Source organism: Podarcis filfolensis (genome assembly GCF_964270895.1).
Source record: "Podarcis filfolensis genome assembly, chromosome: 10".
NCBI classification, from domain to species: domain Eukaryota; kingdom Metazoa; phylum Chordata; class Lepidosauria; order Squamata; family Lacertidae; genus Podarcis; species Podarcis filfolensis.
In genome coordinates, this window is record NC_139612.1 from 4,890,343 (window position 1) to 4,912,784 (window position 22,442).

The 22,442-nt window shown below is 43.7% G+C and overlaps 1 protein-coding gene across 1 annotated transcript; it reads right to left on the reverse strand.

Moving 5' to 3' along the window:
- Positions 1-20,759: 20,759 nt before the first annotated feature.
- LOC310744049 (uncharacterized protein) lies at positions 20,760-21,488 on the reverse strand (the record flags this gene model as incomplete). The annotated part of the gene is made up of 3 exons (XM_083574794.1): positions 20,760-20,888; positions 21,004-21,202; positions 21,309-21,488. 3 exons carry the CDS (start codon positions 21,486-21,488, stop codon positions 20,881-20,883), a joined length of 387 nt encoding a protein of 128 aa, XP_083430920.1. The 3' UTR covers positions 20,760-20,880.
- Between the last annotated feature and the right edge of the window lie 954 nt (positions 21,489-22,442).

Here is a 22,442-nt window from a genome sequence, read left to right on the forward strand (position 1 = left end):
CTTTAAATTTCTTCCAATCTTCTTCCACCAACTCTTCTCCCTGGTCTCGGATTCTGCCAGTCATTTCCGCCAGTTCCATATAGTCCATCACCTTCATCTGCCACTCTTCCAGGGTGGGTAAATCTTGTGTCTTCCAATACTTTGCAATAAGTATTCTTGCTGCTGTTGTAGCATACATAAAGACAGTTCTATCCTTCTTTGGCACCAATTGGCCGACTATGCCCAGGAGAAAGGCCTCTGGTTTCTTCAGGAAGGTATATTTAAATACCTTTTTCATTTCATTATAGATCATCTCCCAGAAAGCCTTAATCTTTGGGCACGTCCACCAAAGGTGAAAGAATGTACCTTCATTTTTTTTTCATTTCCAACACTTATTATCGGGCAAATGATAGATTTTTGCAAGCTTGACTGGGGTCATGTACCACTGTATATCATTTTCATAATATTCTCTCTTAGGGCATTACATGCCGTAAATTTCATACCTGTGGTCCACAACTGTTCCCAGTCAGCAAACATAATGTTATGTCCAATGTCTTGTGCCCATTTAATCATAGCAGATTTAACTGTTTCATCCTGCGTATTCCATTTCAACAGCAAGTTATACATTCTTGAAAGTATCTTAGTTTTGGGATCTAACAGCTCTGTTTCCAATTTTGATTTTTCCACCTGGAAGCCAATTTTTTTGTCCAAATTATAAGCCTCCCTTATTTGATAATAGTGAAGCCAGTCTCTCACTTTGTCTTTTAATTTCTCAAAACTCTGCAATTTCAATTTGTCTCCTTGCTCCAAAATTTCCCAATATTTCGGCCTTTTGGCCTCCATATTGAGCTTTTTCTGAGCCTTTGCTTCCATTGGTGACAACCACCTTGGGGTTTTATTTTCATATAAGTCTTTATATCTTATCCAGACATTAAACAATGCTTTCCTGACAATATGGTTTTTAAATGCTTTATGTGCTTTAACCTTGTCGTACCACAAATATGCATGCCACCCAAAAACATTATTAAAACCTTCTAGATCCAAAATGTCTGTGTTCTCAAGAAGCAGCCATTCTTTCAACCAGCAGAATGCTGCTGATTCATAATAAAGTTTAAGGTCTGGCAGGGCAAATCCACCTCTTTCCTTTGCATCAGTTAGTATTTTAAATTTTATTCTGGGCTTCTTGCCCTGCCAGACAAATCTAGAAATGTCTCTCTGCCACTTCTTGAAACAGTCCATTTTGTCCAAAATTTGCAATGATTGAAACAAAAATAACATTCTTGGCAATACATTCATCTTTATAACAGCAATTCGACCCAACAAGGAAAGCTTCAAATTTGACCATATTTCTAAGTCCTTTTTCACTTCTGACCAACATTTCTCAAAGTTGTCTGTGGAATTCTTTATAAGGTGCCAAAGCGGTCTGTAGTAGAAATGGTAAATGGGCAAGTTTGCCAGGTCAGTCTTTAGTTTGATACGAGGTATGACAGGCCATGAAATAGCATTCAATGTCTGCATTGAACCAGAGCCAGTAGATGTAGTGGATGGTTTTGAAAAAGCCAAAATGTCCAGCAGATCACCTGCCATGGCACAGTTGTAGCACCTCTGTTCCTGAGCCACCATTTTGTATCTTGCTCTGGCTGATGAACTTCCTGGGTCTAATAAAGAAGAAGTGGCCTTCACTCCCCACAGACTGAAGTCTGCCCACCTTTATCCTATAGAAGGGTCAAGTGTGTGCAGCCTTGATTATGGGGTGGGTCAGTGAGAGGTATCTGAAGGTGGGTTTTAGTTGGATCTGCCTTTGTATACATACTATTGGTGAGCATTTGAGATAGCTTTTTTTACCCTTTTTAAATGTTTGGTTTCTATACTTCGTTTTAAGTCCCTTTTTGTGAGAAAAAGCAATACATGGAACAAATAAATAATGTACCAAGTTGCAGAAAACAATGTTACTTGCAAAATGTAGTATGTCTTAATTGCTGAAGACCATAGTTCAGTGTTCAAAGGATAAAACTAGACAGCAGAACATCTGGATTCTGCTCCTGACTTTTCCAGTGACTTCGCTTGTGGCACAGAGATGGGTAACAAATTACCTCTCATCCAAATTGAAACAGAGCTGTCTTTTTTAAAAAACAAAAAAAAAACTATTAACTTTCACTGAATGCAACAAAACAGTCTCTGGGAAGAAAACACAAGTTGGCTCTCAGTATCTTGACTGTGTTTTTTAATATATAAAATGGAAAACCAGAGCAGCTTTATAATAAAGTGAGAACTCACACTTTGTCATCTACTAACCAAATATTTATCCTGAGCAACGGGGTGAGAGATTTTGAATAAACAATCATAGGTCAAACTTTGTTGCCTGTTCTGTCTCTAACAGAAATGGGACCATTCTCTCCCATATCTGCAATAAACTGAAATACCAATTTCTCCCTGTTTAGTAGTAATCTATTCTCTCTGTGCTTAGACAATGACTATGTTATACCTGCTGGAGCCAGCCCAATACATTTGGGCACCTGAGGTGAACCACAAAAGGTCCCCTGCCTGGCCAGGGAAGAAGGGGTGAATGAAGATTAGCAGTGGCTTAGGAGACAGCGCGGGGGAGGGGGTGGCTGCTGAGGAGGCGGCAGATCTGACCTCCAAGGTGTGTCCCGCAGCTTTCGCTGCCACCAGAGCAACAGCAGCAGTGGGCAATTCATTCCTTGCCATGTAGATCCTGCCGACTGATGCGGTTGACTCACCTTGTGTGATGGCCTGGGAGTCTGATTCAGAGGCTGAACCAGAGGAATCCCAGCCTGCACAGGAGTCCCTGCCACCAGGGCCGGCTGAGCCAGGGCAGGGCCTTGAATCTGAAGCGCCTGCACCTGTGCCGGATCCTCAGGAGCAGACACCAGATGAATCCACTCTGGCTCCGGAGGCGATTGAGGACCCATTGCCTACAGGTGCGCCTCTCCCAGCCCTGTGAGGGGAAGGTGAGTCTCCCCCGGGTCCAGTAACCCTCCAGCCTCTCCTGAGCTGCAGAGGCTCAGGGCAAAAAGGCGGAGGGAACTGGGTTGTCTCAGGAGGAGTGCTCGCCTTAAGGCCAGGAGAGGCGAGTCACCTGTGGGCCGGGACCGCCCTAGGCCCCAGAGGAGATAAAGGCCAGTCAGCCCAGTCCCAGGTTGCGGGAGCAACGTCGTTGGAAACCTGTTTCTGCCAGCACCCAAACCTGTTTTTCCGGAGTTCCCGACCACGCCCGGCTTCTTGCTTTGGACCCCGCTTCCCCCTTGGTGGACAGTCTCCAGACCCTCGACCCAGGACCGGACTCTGACCACGCCTTGCGGTAACCTCCCCCCGGTACCAGCACACCTTGCCTCATGGGGGGTCACCCTTGCAAAATGCAGAAGAAGCTCTAATGTGATTTTATGTTACACCACATTTATCCTTGGTTAAGCAGCCAAAATGTGGTGTTGGAAGTTTTCTTCTTAAATGATGGAATTAATCGTGGCCTCCATTAATGAGATTCCATAGTAATAAAAATACATTATTTGGTGTCCTTCGTGTCGGCGAGTGCACGGGTGCCACTTCTTCTCTCAATGGCCCTTGCCCCGTGAAAAACACCAGCATGTTCTTGCAGTTAAGACCTTCATGCGATGGCCCCCTTGGGGCGCAAAAACCAGTACAGCTCTGTAGTAGAGTACAGCCATGTAGTAAAGTCATTTTACTCCAGCACTTCAAAAAGCTAAGGTGTGGACGGAACCCCAAAGATTATGTGAGTCACTCCTTCTGCATTGGTGCCGCTACCACAGCATACAAATGGGGTCTAGGGGCAGAGCACATAAAAACATTTCAACCCTGGTGGTCTAGAGCATATAAGATCTATATGCATCCATACAGCCCCTCTCCTAATGCATCCTTTCAATAATTTCTCTTTCCGGTAACCCAGGCAAGGATGTTTGGATTCTGGGCCACAGTAATGACTACTAGGCGCAACAGCATGCTGAAGCGTCATCCTGGGGCATGCGCCTTGGCTTTCAGCCCACTGCAAAGTTTACATGAATGGGACACCATGGCTAGCGGTGGGGTGCCGTCCCAAAACTAAATTGTGAAATTGCCATTCACAGCCTGCCAGATTTCCTGGACCACCAGCTGGGCGAAAATGATTTGGGTCTCCATGAGTTCTGTGGTCAGAGCTCCTTCAGCTCATTTGCGAGAGTGGCGGCGAGCAAATGAGCCTGCACATAGAAATTATTCTCTTCAGGAAATCAACAAGGCATTGTGGCATCTGACCAAGCATTGTGGAGGGCAAGCCATTTCTCATTTTGATATCAATTTAGATAAGTTTGACTTTTGCAGCCCTGATGGCATTCACCTATCTCTCTTAGGGAATGAGTGTTGGTTAGCTGATATGTTTCAGGGTATCTCCGAATGCTTGCAGCTGTAGGTGGTTTTACAGTGAGGTGTCTTAGGGCAGTGTTTTTCAACCTTTTTTGGGCAAAGGCACACTTGTTTCATGAAAAAATTCACGAGGCACACCACCATTAGAAAATGTTAAAAAATTTAACTCTGTGCCTATATTGACTATATATAAAGTAATTCTCTTGAATAGGAATCAAATAAACACAAAGAAAGTATTTTATAATTACTTTATTATGAAATAGTAAGTAAACAGAAATATGAAAAATTATAAAATACTTTATTCAGTGCGCAACCTGGGCCTGTTTGGCTGAACACAAAGCTGATATTCTGGCTGGAATCGAAGAAAGACACACACGTAGCTCTTCGTCAACAGCTCTCAGTCTCTCTCTGTATTTAGTTTTTATAGCAATCATGCTTGAAAAGCTCATCTCACACAGATATGTAGTGGAAAATGGGAGCAATGTCAAAATAGCTTTGTTTGCCAGAAGGGGGAACTCCTTGGCAGTATCCAACCAAAAACTGTCCAAAGGTAGATCAGCAAATCTTAGCTTGAAACCACGATTTTGTCTCAGTTCAGTTAGTTCCTCCTGCTCCTGTAAAGTCATGTCCTTTGCACCAACTGATGCTGAGCTGTAAGGGTCTCTAACCCAGTCAAGGCATTCAGTGGAGACTGAAGAGAAATAAAATGACAACTTCTCCTCGAGAGTTTTTAAATGTTTAACTATTATCTCACACAGTGCAGGAGTGTGAACACCTTGCCATTGCTTGGTGAGTGTGAACATTTCAAGATTGCCACTTTCCACGTGTTGATGCCAGAGTTGCACCTTTGAACGGAATCCATTTATTTTATCTGTACTTGTAAGCAGGTTTTCATTTCGGCCTTGCATTCGTGTGTTCAGTTCATTCAGATGATGAAATATATCTGCCAGGTATGCCAGCCTTGCACACCACTCATCACTTGCAAGCAGCTTTGCGTAATCTGACCTCTCATTTGTCAGAAACACTTTAAGTTCCTCCCGCAGCTCATACACACGAACCAAGATCTTGCCACGTGACAACCACCGGACCTCCGTATGAAACAGCAAGGTTTTATGCTTCGCTCCCATCTCCTCTCACAAAGCTGCAAATATGCGACTTTTCACGGGTAGTGACTTTACAAAGTTTACCATGCGCACAACATCATCCAACTCATGAACTAGGTCTGCTGGTAAAGTCTTGGCTACGAGGGCCTCACAGTGTAAAAAACAATGCGTAACAATCACATCTGGATTTCTTTCCTTCACTTTGCTTACAAAGCCTTTGGTGCGCCCGACCATGGCTGCAGCTCCATCGGTGCAGACACTTGTGCAGTTTTCCCACTTAAGTCCTCCTTGTTCAAGGTATTGTGATGCGACCCGAAAAATTTCTTCTCCTGTTGTTTTTTTCTGGCAATGGCTTGCAAAAAAAGAAGTTTTCTCTAATTGCATCACCATCAACAAAACGCACATTGGCCAAGAGTTGAGCATGTCCACTGATATCAGTAGACTCGTCAAGTTGCAATGCAGATTTCTCACTGATAGGGATCTTTTCCAAAACCACACTTTCGATGTCTGCAGACATGTCATTAATACGTCTGGAAATTGTGTTGTCTGAGAGAGGGACTTTGGCTATTTCCTTAGCTGCTTCAGGTCCGAGCATCTCCTCTACAATAGCTTTGCAGGCGGGAAGTATTAATGTCTCTGCCACAGTGTGCGACTTTTTTGACTTGGCTATAAGTTCAGCAACTTGATAGCTAGCTTTAAGAGCTCTTTCATTTACCTTTGTGGTTTTTCTCATGAAAGTTGCCTGTTTCTCTGTGTTTTCACGCAGGCGAACAAAATAGTCCGAATTCTTGTTTTGAAGCGAAGGGTGTTTCGTTTGGAGATGGCGTTTAAGTTTGCTTGGGACCATAGCACTGTTAGCTAGCTTTTCACCACACACCACGCACAGTGGAGTTGGTTTGTTTGCATCTCCGGTGAAAGTAAATCCAAATGAAATATAGCTTTCGCTATATTGCCTTGTGCCAGAGAATTTGCTTGAGCTAACCATCTTTGTTTTCTTTTGATCCCCACTCATACTTGGGCTCTCATCTGGCTCCAAATTTTGTTCAGAGTCCAGTTCTTTCCTTTTCAAAAACTTGTCCATCACTGCAGTATCTCACTGTCACTCAGTACTTACTGCGCTTGTCTCCTCCAGATAGCCGCTGTCCGTCACACTCAGCACTCTTCTGCGCATGTCTCCATCCAGATCCATCAGTCAGCGCTCTGTCTTCTGCGCATGTCTCCATCTTCTGCGCATGTCTCCATCCAGATCCATCAGTCAGCGCTCTGTCTTCTGCGCATGTCTCCATCTTCTGCGCATGTCTCCATCCAGATCCATCAGTCAGCGCTCTGTCTTCTGCACATGTCTCCATCTTCTGCGCATGTCTCCATCCAGATCCATCAGTCAGCGCTCTGTCTTCTGCGCATGTCTCCATCTTCTGCGCATGTCTCCATCAAGATCCATCAGTCAGCGCTCTTCTGCTCTTCTGCTCATGTTTCCTCCAAATCCAGATCCATTGGCGCTCTTCCGCTCATCGGCGATCTACTGCGATGTCTCCTCCTGTTAGTGTAACAGTGACACCGGAGCTATTTATAGTCCTTAACATCAGTGGTGGGATTCAAAAATTTTAGTAACCAGTTCCGACATTCAAGCATGGTTTAATTTTTTTTCTTTAATGGCAAACAAAAATGTTGTGGACCGTTCTCTGCTCAGCAGGGGTCGATCCGCTGATCCCCGCTGAGCCGATGGATGACAGCTCCGTCTCCGCACTGTGTGCAGAGAGGGAGATGTCAGAGCCCCGCTGCTCTCTATGGGGAATCGGATGAGAGCGGACCGCCTGTCCGATCCCATCCGATCTGATCCCCACCCAGGATGGATGGAAAATAGGGTGGACACAGTCCGGCGCCCGCCTAGTGGGCAAAAATTTGACTTTTTAAAAAAAAATCTTTCGAATTTTTCAATTTTTCCCACGGCACACCAGGCAACATCTCGCGGCACACTAGTGTGCCACGGAACAGTGGTTGAAAAACACTGTCTTAGGGAACCACCTCGTGTGGTGGTTAAGGTATTCAGTGGGGAGACCATAATCCTGGCACAACCCTGTAGCAGTTCCATCCCTCTGGCAGGAGGCGGGAATGGATATACACCCAATGCCTGAGCCAAACCTGTAACCAATAAAGTTGTGGCCATTTTTAATCCAGATTGTTGTCTGCTTTAGTTGTTAATCATGTCTTGTAGACACTGACCCAGCTGTGGGGGGGGGGGGCAATGCACTTCTTTTTCCCTTGCCTTGAAGCTGGTCAGCAGTGAAAGCAGCAATAGAGAAGCAGTAGAAGAGTTGATGGACATATTTTGCCCATCCCTCTTCTCCATTAGCATCCAGTGCTGGTTAACAGCATGACAGAACACAGGGGACTGTGGGAGATGTTGTTTTCCTGAGGGCTCCTGAATATCACAGATTATTTTGAAGCTAATTCCAGATGAGATATGGGAAGCTCACTCTATTTTAATGATTTGGCCTTTGGTTCTCTGAGTTTCTGCTAATGCTTCATGTTCCCGGATTAGCCATTTAAGAGTAGAATGATTATTGATAAGGTCCTGGAAATATTTAATATTTTTTACTCTTAACATCTTCTTGAGACCTGAACAGCTTCATAGCACTCTGTTAACACATAATGTCTCCATCTGCCTTGGTAAATAAAACAGAATCAGTGGCAGCAGGGACTGGAAATATTTGGCAAGGAAAACATCTCATTTTGCACATATTCACATAAATTCTGCTTAATAAACATGAGCCTGGCTTCTGTCATCTGGGAAAGAAAGGGAATGCACTCTCAAATCCTGAATTTCATGGACGTGTTACCAAACAGAAATGGCATTGGTGAAGGTGACATTCTTGCCAATATGATTTTTAAGTTACAGCAATATCGGCGCCATCAAGGGTTGTTTTTTTTAAAATGCCATTTTAAAAATGTATTTTTAGTGCAAGTAAAAGTGTGTGGGTGGGGATTAATAAATAGGCTTGCTCTTATGAAGAGGTTTCTGTCAATTTGCTAATGCAACGTAAGACTTATCGTCCACAGTTAAAATTGATTGTTCTACCTCTTCATCCATAACTGGCAGCCATTCCTTACTTGCAAACTCAGACTCTTGCTTTTGCGTAATGTAAACAACTCTTCAATATAATTCATCACGAACCTGCCTCTTTGTTAGGTGTTTCAGCATCACAGAATTACATGCCTAGAAAGGACCCCAAGTGTTATCCTTTCTAACTCCTGGCACCAATGTAACAACAAAAGAGCCTCCTTTCTCTCACACTCTCTATCACATGCCCTCTGCATGTATGGTCTACATATGCTTTCCCACTTTATATTTGGGAGGTGGTTGCAGCCTTCGCATTATCCCTCTGATAGTCGCTTTAGAATCCAGCAGCACCTGGCAGGCAATCAGCTGCTCCCCCCACTGCAGGACATGCTAACATTCATTCATTCATTAGCAGAATTGATACCCTATCGCTTAGCCACAAAGAGCCCTAGAGTAGCCGGCAACAATCATTTCTAAGACAGTCTCTGTCCTGGGGTGTGGATCTAAAAAGACAGGACTTGTGAGGAAAGAGGAATGGGGATGTGGGGAGCAAACTCAGCCACAAGCTCTTAAAGCTACAGTTGGTGTCAGTGGTGGTTCTGGCAATCTTGCCTTGATAAAGAGCTCTCCCCTGAAGTGCTCTTTCGCCCTGAGATGAGATCCAGGAGCAGAATCGGTGGCAATGAATTCAGGCCAGGAAGGGAGAGAAGCTCTTGCCACCAAGTTCTTCCCTCAGACATTCCGGAAAGCGAGAGATTCAGAACTTTTTCCTGAAAAGCTTCTTGAGTTTTATCAAAACACATTGATTCTTCCCAAGTTCCTGAATGTTTCTCCTCAGCAAGAACTGTCAGATTTGCCTCAAAGATCAACATTAAGAGAAATTCAGTAGCAGTTGTGGTTCCGGGCCGTGTCCTCCTCTTCCATTGTTCCGCTGGACAGTTCTGGGGTCTTGAAAAGGAAACATGAGAATCAAATGGAGAACAGCTTGACTAAGAAACAGCATGAAATATTTCCAGTGGTTCCCAAGCAAGAAATTTAATACTCCTTAAAAAAAGAAAATGCTGGTCTTATCAAAACTCTTTTTGCTTCCCTGAAATACCTTAGATATTCTGCCTCTCCGATATCTATGGCATATCAAAATAATAGCATGAATGTGCCCCACTTTAAAGTTAGCCTGTTTCTTGACCTGAGAAAGAATAGTCCGTCACTTTATTTTTATGATGTTCAGAAACTCCAGCCCCCCATCTTGATCTTCAGAATTACATTTATTCATGCTTAGTTTATATAAGGGTTGCCAGATGTTCCTTTATTTGAAACAGCATTTCTAAATGAATGTTCCTCTTTCCTTTTTCTTTTTTTGGAACATTGCATCTCCAGGGGACATAATGTATGGGAGTGAAGCTTGCAAGAAAGAAATTCACTTACTAAGCGCCACACGTAGATATGAGGGTAATGGCGTGGTCAGCAAACATGCAGCATGCAGGGCCTAGTAATTACAATTTATTATACATTCCAAAGGTTTAATGAGTTTTAACCCTTTGAAATGAAGTTTTACATTTAAAAAATCATGTTTATTTAAAAAAAAACCCAGCACCACCACAGGTCTTTAAAAATTGAGCAAAACTGTAAGTATTATGCACTTGCTTCGTTTAGACTCATTTTATTACATATTTTCTGTCCATTCTGCTCTGGTAGTGTTGCCCTCTGGGTCAAAGCAGCAAAGTGAATCTAGGCTGGAGCCTAAAAGAGATCAATGGTGAACACTTGGCCCAAGTTCTGTTTCTTTTCCTCCTTACTTTGTTTCCTCTCTATTCATGTGAATGTCTATATGAAAGTGTTTCAAGACATAAAAAAATAACATTTTCTTGGTCAAGCACACACAATGCCTTGAGCAGCATTTAAAATGCAGGGTTTTCTTAGAAGATCAAACAATACACTTACCTCAGGGACAAGAATGGCAGGCAGCTTGATTCAAACCTCACACAGAAGCTATTTTGAATAACAAATGGGTAGTAAATCTACACAGGCGCTAAAATTATGGAGCTGAATACTAAATTTATGATTGCTTAGAACAATTGTATTTTTAGCACAAGAGTTTAGATTAGTTGAAAGTACATTTGACATGCCTGGCTCCATATTAAATTGTGCCTGTTTACTCCCTAATTTGAATGGACTCGGATATGAACACACTTTCCCCACGTGTTAGAAAATTAAAATCTATTTGTCAGCAAGCAATTATACTTTGATTTTATTTGCACACCTTCTTTTTAAACTCTAATTATGTTGGAAATGATTCAGCTAGCATTAGTGTATTTTGAAGTCCAATGGAAGAGAGCTAATCATAGGCTTAACTGTGCCATTTGAAAACATTACAGACACATAATATTTCCTGATCACTTCCCTCATTAAGGTCCCCCCCCCATATGATGTAAAGTTCCAACCTAATTTGTCTTTCCTCACATTCTTCTCTTCACTCAGAAGATTTAAAGCCCCAAGACCCTCTGACTGAGGGAGACTGGTGAATCCCTTACTCTTGCACTAGGACGTTCAGAACTCCTCTAATCACAGTGTTTGTTTGCACACTTATACAACTCATGTAAATGCCCCCAGTTTGTATCCCTGCACCCTCTATCAGTGGTATAGCGGGGGACTGGGGCAGTTGCCCCAGGTGCTAAAGTGTTTGGGTGCAAAATTTCAGCACCTTGTGGTGCCTCAGTGCAGCTACACACTTCTGTTGCTACACTCCATTGAAAATGGCTTCTCCATGCAAACCAGGAAGTGACCTCTCCAGACAATGGAACAACTCTTCTTTCCTTATCTCTGTGGCTGCGATCTCCTGGGTCTCGTGGAGGCTGCTAGGCAGTTGAATGCACATGCGTACTCCATCTGTTTCCCTCCATGGGGCCCCAGGCCCTGGCAATGCATGCTACACCACTGCCCTCTATAAACCCCATTCCTCCAATCCAGAGAGTACCACTCCGGGTATCAAGCAAAGTAAGTTACATGTTTTCCTCCCCTCCCCCCCCCTTTTGTTATCCTGCTGGGTGTCTTTGAATTCTGATTGAAGTTGTCCTTTGCTATGCAGACTTGTGCATTTTCTGAGCTGGGTTACCTCTTTACCATACCTAGATACCAGCTAAAGATTTTGAAAAATGATGGAAATGGAAGGAGACATTGCCCATGGTGGCTGACTCGCCTCCTTCCATGCTGATTGGCTGGCCCTAGGGTGCTGATGTCAGAGTCTGTCCATCCTACTACACCTCTGCTGTCAAATTCTACCTTTGAAACTACATGAGCTACAAAGCCATCCAGCTGTTTTATCATTCATTTGAAAGAATTCAGCCTCTTGCTTTCTGTGAAACTCTTATTGATTGCTCTCAATTTTATGAGCCGACATCTAACTAATCAATCTTTTGTTTGGTGGGGGACTTCTCTCAATTTGGGTCACTTCTCTTCTGCAAACATGTTATATGCTTGCTGTCCCCCACCCAGATCTAAAACCCACTTTTTAGTGAAATCGGTGGGGTGCAGTGTAGGGAAGAAATTGACCGACAAACCTAATTCACACTCTGAGCCAAGGCACTACCAAAATGCAGCTATCCTTTGAAATTCTCTGCTCTCTGCATCGTGTGCCGCAGTTCTCCAAAGGAAAGAATTGAATAAAGAAATGTGTATGTTAATTATAAGTGGGTTCCAAAAAAGGCAAATATCTGAAGGAGCACCTGCCTTTTGCACCCATTTCTTCCATCCTTCTTTCATCAGTGCTTTAAAGGGCCTGTTGATTGAAACATCTAGTGGCTGTAGCTGACCTGCAAGTCCACCAGGAATAACTGCTAGCTGTGTTTGCAAATCTTCTGTTAAATGTTCTCAGAACTGATCAAACACAAGCAGAACTGGCTTCTTGAAGAGCCCTCTTGGTCTTCTTTGCAAATGATATACCCATAATCTCTTCATTCCTTCAGCCCTCCTCATGAGCTTGGACAAGAATGTCAGGTGGTATGGCCTCTTTAGGTGGTATTTTCCTCTTAAAAATTAGCATAGGAGACAGTTGGGTACCGTCTGCACAGCATGAAAGGACAGCAGTATGACCACTTGTTTTGATTGCATCTGTTTTGCCCCCTTTCATATCAACAGTTTTGTTGGAAGGCACATCAAAATTGAGAAGCACCTCATCCATGTTTGCAATCTGACTTGGTTCAAAAGCATATTTTTTTCCCGGAGTTTTATGACATAGGAAGTAATACCCTTGGATTTTGTACTCTTAAACTGATGGCATTTTCTGTGCTAACTTGCTTCATGTTCTCACGGCCAATCCTCTCCTCATGAAGTTGAAGCAACATTTTGCTTTTCCTGTGAATTCAGCTGTGCTGGCCCCAGGGGGGTAACCCTTGAAACACAGTCCAGGACCAGTCCAGAATCTGGAGGTTCCACTAGGAGTCAGTCCGACAGGGCCAAGGCAGGAAACCAGGCAAGGAGAGGTACAGGATATCAGGCAGGTTCTGGCATACAGCAATGTTGCTCCCGCAACCTGGGGTGGGTTCCGACAGCCTTTTATCTTTGTTAGGGTAACGGCTGGTCCTGATCCCTCGGTGACTCACCTCCCTGTTTCTCCTGAAGGCGAGCACTCCTCCTGCGAGTACTCAGGTCTCTCCTTCTTTCAGACCTGAGTCTCTGCAGCTCGGGAGACGTCGGTGGGTTACTAGACCCAGGGGCCGCCTCAGCATCCCCTGACCCAACCGGTAGTGGAGCAGCTGTAAGTGATGGCCCAGCAGAAGGCAACGAGGTCATCCCCGCATCTGGAGCCAGGGCAGGCTCAGGCCCCTGACTCGGCCCAGCTGGTGTTTGTTGTGGGGCAACCTGTGTAGACTGGGACTCTTCAGGATCAAGCCCCAGATTTGGTTCAGATGATGCCTGAGGCAAAGGATCTGGTGCAGATTTAAGACTCCTCTGGTTCTGAGTCTGAGCGCGAGTCCCAGGCCATCTCATCAGCAAATATTTATTTCCTTTGCAAACCTTTTTGCTTCATATTGAATAAACTTGGTGGACGCAATTACCCCATCCTGGTGTTCCTCCATAATCCATGTCTTAAGCCTCTGCTCCAAGTTTTGCCATTTTGCTGGTTTTCCTCTTAAGGCCCTCTTCTTTTTTGACACCTTGGGTAGCTGTTCTTCCTGTTTTCTCCACTGTCTGATCATACACTCATTGGAAAGAGGTCCATATTGCCTCTCTGAAGATTCCCATGTTGTTTTGCATAATTGATGACTTTTAACTTGAATTTTGCAGAATATGATAATCGTTTTTTATTTTCTGCCATTTTTATGAGCTAGCGCTCAACATATTTTTTTGCAGTGTACTGTTATAATGCCAAAATGCTACCCTCACAACGCAAGTGGTAAAGGGTGGTTCTGGCAGCTTCTTCATGGCAACCGTGGGAAGAAGATAGCCCAAAGTTTTTGAGCTTTTTTTTTTTTTTTTTTTTTTTGAATTTCACCCTGGAGCCCCCATGTCGCTGCACAGCTAAATGATTTTTTTTTAACCTATGTATAGGACGACCCCAAATTTTTGACTGAAAAAAACTTAGAAAAGAACATTGTCTTATACACGGAAAAATACGGTATGTTTCATGTTCATGTGATGTGGCAATGCTAGTTCAGATGTGTTATTCTACATTGTTCGTCATCCTGTGTGTCATATGATTATTTTTTAAAGAAAAGGGCTCTTTACAAATCAGATTCTTGTCATCATCATCATTCTTTCCCAAGGGTCGGAAGACCTAGCACTGCAGTTGTGTTCATGTTGCTCGTTGATGTGGGGCGAACAACAAATGAGCTCCAGATGGATAAATCCAGCACAAGACATATTCTTTAGGAGAACATAACTAAAAATAGTTTCTTACTGAAAAGACTCTAATGCTTAGAACTTGGAAACCCTTTTTTGCCACCTGGTGGCTGCATGTGGTCTTTTTTGACATGGGTTCCTCCTCTTCAGTTTTTTGATTTCTAAATATATTTGTGTCCTGCAGGTAAAGAGTCTCTGGAGAAAACAGCTGCAGATTAACAATGTTATGTACTGAGTTGAATAGGATCCAAAATGCAGCCGTCTGATTGGTCCTAGAACAATAGGATTCAGAATGCAGCAGTCTGATTGGTCCTAGAACAATGTAGCAGTATGATTGGTCCGCAGGAGCCACCCAATCCAGCTCCAGGTGGAAGTGAATCCACAACCTGATTGGCCTACAGGAGAATCTCGGAATTAGCCAATCACGTGCAGCCCATTGTGTAAATAATGTATACAGTGATACCTCAGGTTACATACGTTTCAGGTTACAGACTCCACTAACCCAGAAATAGTGCTTCAGGTTAAGAACTTTGCTACAGGATGAGAACCGAAATCGTGGCGGCGGCGCGGCAACAGCAGGAGGCCCCATTAGCTAAAGTGGTGCTTCAGGTTAAGAACAGTTTCAAGTTAAGTACGGACCTCCGGAATGAATTAAGTACTTAACCTGAGATACCACTGTATAAAGCAGATACTTTGGGGGAACTTCCATTCCTCCTCACCACTATGAGCTGAATAAAGAGCATGAAATCCACTCTCGATTTCAAACAAGCTTTGTAAGATCTCTTAAGTAACTGACCTGAAGGGAGGCGGGCAAAACGGTTACTTCGTTCATTCACTTCAATATTCAGGATTATGAATCTATTATAACCCAAGGGAAGCACACCCACCATGTAGGATAATTGGAGGGAAATATTGTTGGATGTTTAAAGACTTCTAGTATGACGATACTCTCAAATTAGAAGGCTTCAAAAGCTTAATAGCTCTTAGCGACTTCTGGTGAGTTTCTAAAGCCATGCCCTATCTTGCCCATCCCACTTCCTCCTTGATGTCATGGTAGCAGCAACAGGAGAATGGAAGCAGGCCTCTCTCCCTTCCATCTGTGATGTCTGGCACTCTGTTACAGCAGCATGCCAGGCACAAGGAGCTCTGGGAAATGCAATTTTCCCAGTGCTATAGAAGTGTGCCAGACATCACAGATGGGATGTGGGAGCAAGTCCTCTTTCTACTACTGCCAGGACAGCCAAAAATGGTATTGGGGGTGAGGAGGGGCCTCAGAGACAAGGAAGGGCTTATATTCTGTTCTAGCTCAGATTTTTATCTAAGACAAAGCACTTTTGGCTCAAAATGATTATATCATATTAAGGTGACCATTACAAACCCAACAAGATATGTATTTTCAGAGTTTAGAAAAAAAAAACCCAGAGGTTTTGACAGCATTTGGCATAATTATAACTATTCTGTAAGTGCCACCAGAATCGTGGGAGTATCCATTATGTATAATGTTCTGCATCTATAGCAGAATTAAATGGTACAATCTTGCTGTGGTACAGTGTACTCCACTAATTTATTTCTACTTATTTCATCTATGTCAGAACATTTACACCTCAGTTGATTGTACAAACCAAGCAAATGTCAAAATGGTTGACAAAATTTCTGATGGGGGAATTTTTGAATACCGTGTAAGTGGAAAACTAGCAACAGATGGACAGAGAAGGACCGCTGTTACTTCAGTGCTAGTTTTTTTTATAGTTTACAGCAGCCTGCCTCACCTGGTGGAAGCTCTGGACTGCAACTCCCAGAAAGCCCCAGCCAGGGTAGACCATGGTCAGGGATATAAATGGGAGCTTTAGTCCCTAACATCTGGAGGGAATGTTTTGCGGGAAGCTTTTTCCACAGAGTGGCTCATCACTGGGGTGGGCAAACTTCAGCCACTTGAGAAATGAATTCCTCATTTGTTGTACTGCTTGTGCTTTAGGTAAAGTCCCAACAAGTTTGACCTTTATCAATGTGATGGCCTGGGAATCTGATTCAGAATCTGAATCTGAAGGGCCTGCACCTGTGCCGGGTCCTCAGGAGCAGACACCAGATGAATCCGCTCTGGCTCCGGAGGTGATTGAGGACCCGTGGCCTACAGGTGCTCCTCTCCTAGCCCTGTCAGGGGGAGGGGAGGTGGCCTCTGGGTCCAGTAACCCTCCAGCGTCTCCTGAGCTGCAGAGGCTCAGGGCAGAGAGGCGGAGGGAACTAAGTTCTCTCAGGAGGAGTTTCTGTTTCTGCCAGCACCCAAACCTGTTTTTCTGGAGTTCCTGACCACGCCCGGCTTCTTGCTTTGGACCCTGCTTCCCCCTTGGTGGACAGTCTCCAGACCCTCGGCCCAGGACCGGACTTTGACCACGTCTCAGGGTAACACCCCCCCCCCGGAACTAGCACAATCAAACTTGGTGTGCTGGGCCCAGTGGTAACCCATGAAATGCAGTTCAGAACTGGTCCAGAATCTGAAGGTTCCTCTGGGAGTCAGTTCGACAGGGCCAGGGCAAGACATGAGGCAGGAAACCAGGCAAGGACAGGTACAGGATCTCAGGCAGGATCTAGCATACAGCAATGTTGCTCCCACAACCTGGGGCGGGGTCCGACAGCCTTTCATCTTTGTTGGGGTAGCGGCCAGTCCTGATCCCCTGGCGACTCACCTCCCTGTTTCGCCCGAAGGCGAGCACTCCTCCTGCGAGTACTCGGGTCTCTCCTCTCAGACCTTAGTTTCTGCAGCTCAGGAGAAGTCGTGGGTTACTAGACCCAGAGGCCGTCTCAGCCTCGCCTGACCAAACCAGTAGTGGAGCAGCTGTAAGTGATGGCCCAGCTGAAGGCAACGAGGTCATCCCCGCATCTGGAGCCAGGGCAGGGGTGTTTGTTGCAGGGGAACAGACTGGGCAGACTGGGACTCTTCAGGATCAGGCCCCAGACTTGGTTCAGATGATGCCTGAGGCAAAGGATCCAGTGCAGACTGAGACTCCTCTGGTTCCAAGCCCGAGTCCCAGGCCATCACACTTGGTTTCCAAGAAAGAAGTATAAGATTCCAGTCCCACTTGTCCCCATGACCTTCAAATAATTTCTATGCTGCCGGTATATAATAGCCTCCTTTGGATCTAAAGAATTTTTGTATATCCAATGAGATCCTCTGAGCATTGCTAGAAACATGGCCCCCATGTACTTTTCTACTTCCTGAGGCATGAAAAACTATACCCAGGTATTTAAAGCAGGAAACTTGTTCTGTCTTACGTCCATCTAAAGTCCAGCAATGTCCCCTAAGTTTTTTTGCCAATTCCTTAATTTTAGTTTCTGGTAATTGAGCACAAGATGATCTTGTTTGCAGAAAAGAGATAAGGCTCTCAGCGCTCTTGTAAGGCCAATGGGAGTTCTTGAAAGAATGGTGTCATCCTCTGCATAGAGCAGGGCAGAAATGTCTGGAATGGAAATTAGCATAGCGGAGAAAATCCACCATCGAGTTGATATAGAAATTAAACAAAAGTGGTGCCAGTATGCATCCTTGTTTTAACTCCCTTATCAGTTTTAATTGCTCTCGTAAGATGGCCCTGAGGAGTATATCTTACTTTAAGAGAGGTCCCTTCACAGAACATTCTTATTAGGCAGAGTAGTCGCCTGTCAATCGAGAATCCCTCCAACTTTTTCCATAAAGTGGGTCAAGATATGGAGTCAAAGGTTGCTCTAAAGTCTATGAAGGTGGCGTAGAATGAGGTTCTATTACAAGAGGAATATTTCCCAATCAAATTGTGTAAAATGAAGCATTGATCGATAGTAGATCGACTTTCCCTAAAACCAGCTTCTTCCTTTGCTAGAATGATGCTCTCTTCCTCCAGCCAATCCAAGAATTTATTGTGTATGTGTCTTGCATAGAGCTTGCTAATTGTGTTAAGTAGACTGATTAGTCTGTAGTTTGCCGGATCGGTCTTTGACCCTTTTTATAAAATGGGAACTAAGACTGCCAGCCCCCAGTCTGAGGGGGAGGTCACCCATAAGCTTCGTGGCCGACTGAGGGTTCAAACCCTGGTCTCCCAGGTCCTAGTCCACCACTCTAGCCATTATGTCACACTCGTGAGGGGAGCTATTGGTATCTGGCTTCAGAAATAGGGTGGTGGTGATCTGTTACATGTATAGCCTGCCTTTCTTCCCAAAGGATAATAAGTCCTTGTGTGGAGAACTCTGAGTATAACATTAGTGGCTTTTGAAATTCAACAAATCACTTCTATCATATGCAACGTCATTTATCACAACTAATTCTGTGACAGGAAACATCAGTATATTAGCTGTACTTTAAGGAACTTCTTTCTAGTGCAGTCAGCAATTTGGGGAGGGGAATTCTATCTTTACATTTCGAAAGAATAATTTCCTACACAAAGGGATATAGGAGAACATATTATGTACCAGCTTTATGAAAAGGCAACTTTAAAAACTGCTGAGCTTTGGAGAATATCTGGAAAGACTGGGTCATGTAGCAAAAAATAGAAACCGTGGCATTCAGCACAGCAACAATCTTATTGGTCAGTAAAAATTCTGTGTTGCGGCAATGTTAAGCTCTTTTATCTCTGTGGCTTAGAAACTTTTCACACTTTTATTACCAACAAGTGAAAGGATGCCGGCAAGATTAGCAGCATTCTTCCCATATGCATTGCGACAGCAACCCATATAAAATATAGCAGAGGCAATTTAGTAATCAGGCACTTAGATTTATCCACCATTTCAAGCAGCCACAGGAGCTCCAATCTGCACAGCACTTGATGAAATACTTTCCCCGCTCATGTCAGTGAGAGGAGTCACTCAATGCAGGCAGGAGCAGCACTGTGCCTTGACACCAGTGCATGCGCCCAAATTTCAGGCAACTATGTTGTACCACACATGCTTTTTTACTACACATAATCAGGAGAAAGAAGAGAAAGACATTCTATAGGTGAAGCCCAGTGAACCCACGTGTAAATTCAGCCAGGTTTTGAGGCAGTCAATAAGTTTGTTGCAAATTCTGTAGGCTTGTAAATCTGTTCCTGGGAGAAGTCATTCCCTTTTCTTATTCCAACATCCTGAGCGCCTTATTCAGAAAAGCCATCTTGGTGGTCCTCATATTTAGGAATGCTTGAGAAATCTGATCTTTGTGCATCAGATATGAATTGATCAAATTCACACCTTCACAACTCGTGTGTATTGGAGTGTAATGAAATCCTATACTTACCAGCCAGTGAGACAGGGCCACTGAGCTCAGTGGAACTTGCTTCCACTGATTTTTTTCTTTCTTTTAGAAATGGGGTATTTTATGGGGAAATATGCTTAAAAGGTATATTTAAATTCTGGACGGTTGAAGTTGTTCTTCATGAGTCCTGATCCACATTTCCTACACTAATGCACAGGTCTGAACCTAGGGTTGTGCTCAACTAAATCATTGTGCACCCAGAATGGCTACCTCATACACAACAAATCTCCCCCACCCGCTTCACTGGAGAGTTGGAAAAGAACCCTCAAAGCCGATTGTATATATTTGTTGTTGTTGTTTAGTTGTTTAGTCATGTCTGACTCTTCGTGACCCCATGGACCAGAGCACGCCAGGCACTCCTGTCTTCCACTGCCTCCCGCAGTTTGGTCAAACTCATGCTGGTAGCTTCGAGAACACTGTCCAACCATCTCGTCCTCTGTCATCCCCATCTCATCCTCTGTTGTCCCCACCAGGCTACACACCATCATCTTTCCCCACCTCAGGGTCTCTTTTCCAGGGAGTCTTCTCTTCTCATGCGATGCTTCAGGATCTGTCTGATCTTCTTGCAGTCAACGGGACTTCAGCACCACAATTCAAAAGCGTCAATTCTTCATGAGGGGATTGATCAGGTTCACTCTTTTGGCTCTCTGGCATCCATTAATGACTTACTATACAAATGTGTTGCAGAAGTTGCATCCTTTAACACTCTTTTGGAAGGGGTGTATTTGTGGGCTGGGCCAGAGTGGTTGATTTTACATGCAAGCAAAGCACAAACAGTGTTGTTGTCTAATGACATCCTATTCTCTGTAATTATCTTTCTCACCATACTAAACACCCTTTCATAACTGGCATTGCTGTGGGGAATACAGAGTAAAGCCTTCATTAATCTTGGCAGCTCACTGAACCTCACATCCTTCCCTAGCAGGCCCCAGAATCTGTCAATTTTTTCTTCTTGCGAGAGTTGCTTGCTGTCTGTCAGCTGGTAGTCAATGAGTTTCTCTCTCAGCTTATCTTTACTCAAGCTCAACAGGGAGCAGGGCCACTAGCCTTTCCACTGTAGAACAAAACAAGTGTTTAACTGAACATTGCTGATCTAAACTATGCACTAACTCAATCATTCTGTCAATGGGGAAACTGTCCCAAACATCTACCTGCCCCTGAAGTAATGTCAAGGTGAGCAGCAGGGTCCAGCACTTTCAAGTCCCTCAGGAGCGGATTGTCAAGGGAAAAGGAGAATAACATCTTCTGAAGCACTCCTTCATAAAATCTTCTCACAGATCTACAACAGCATAAGAGTGAAAAAAACTGATAAGTGGCAACATTTTAGGCTCACAGCCTATACTCTCATACTGAGATGATATCATGATTACATAACTGCTGGGTAATATACTCACTGAAAGATTTTCTTCTCATGAACGCCTTTGTGTCTGCTCCGATAAAGAGGTCTTTATCAGCCAACTGATGTCCTTCTCCATACTCCACCTCCCTGAGAGGTACACCCACGATGGCCCTGGCTGGTATCAGGTAGCCCAGGATCCTCCTGATCGGCCTGCACATCTCCTCTTCAACCCTGTGAATTTGCAGTTCCTCTGACTACAGAAAATATCAAAAAACAGAGAATTAGGAATACTACAATTAGCACAATCCTATTTATTTATAACTATTATTCACACATACATACAATGTCATTGGTACCCACCTGGAAGGCAGTATTAAATTCAGATAAAGGCTTAAGGGCAGCAGCCAGGAACATGAAGTAGATCTTCACGACCGGATCACCCAGATGGCTGGTTGGATCACGTAGTTTGGCACTCTTCTCCACCTCCTCAAGGCTGTTAAAGTAGGCCTGCAGAACATAATTAAAATGAAAACAAAGCATAGTAAAGCATGTATATATCTGCTGCACTTACCATCCTTACCTTTATTGCGGCCCATTGGTTCAACACTCTCTGGATGCAGGTTAACAGACTCGGCCATCGGGTACTGGCGTACCTGAGCAGCTTCAGGTCGTCTGAATCAGTAAAATCTACAAACTCCTTGTAGATTTCACATCTTTTTGCCAATAAATTTTTATTGTTTTCTTCATATAATCTTTTTTCTAACAATCCTTATTATCACAATATAATCTCTTTGACTCTGCCGAGTCTTGACTTCCCTCCCTCCCCGCAGCTGGTATATACATCACATTCTTATCGCGTATATTATTCTCATATCCTAAATTTTACATTGAAGGTGTTATTCCAATCCTGCTAGAGTCTTTAAACTTTTATAGTTCTCCTTTAAATATTCAATAAATTTGCTCCAATTGTTATTGTATCTCTGGTCCTCTTGGTCCCGGATCCTCTCTGTCAATTTGGCAAGTTCCGCAAAATCTGTCATCACCTGCCACTCCTGAATAGTTGGTAAATCTTGTGTTTTCTATTTTTGGGCCAGTAGAGTTCTTGCGGCGGCTGTGGCATACATAAACAAATTCTGATCTTTCATTTTAATCTCTGTTCCCACTAGACCTAACAGAAATGCTTCTGGTCTTTTGGGGAAAGTGTACTTAAACATCTTTTTAAGTTCATTATAAATTAATTCCCAGAATCTTTTAACCTTGTCACAGGCCCACCACATATGAAAATAATCCCTATCTACCTCTTTACATTTCCAACATCATCTCTCTTTCTATACATTTTTGCCAGTTTTGTTGGCATCAAATGGCATCTATACATCATTTTTAATACATTCTCCTTCAAAGCCATACATCCAGTAAATCTCAGACTTTCATTCTATAATTTTATCCATTCTTCCAACTCAATATTATGCCCAATGTCTATCGCCCATTTTATCA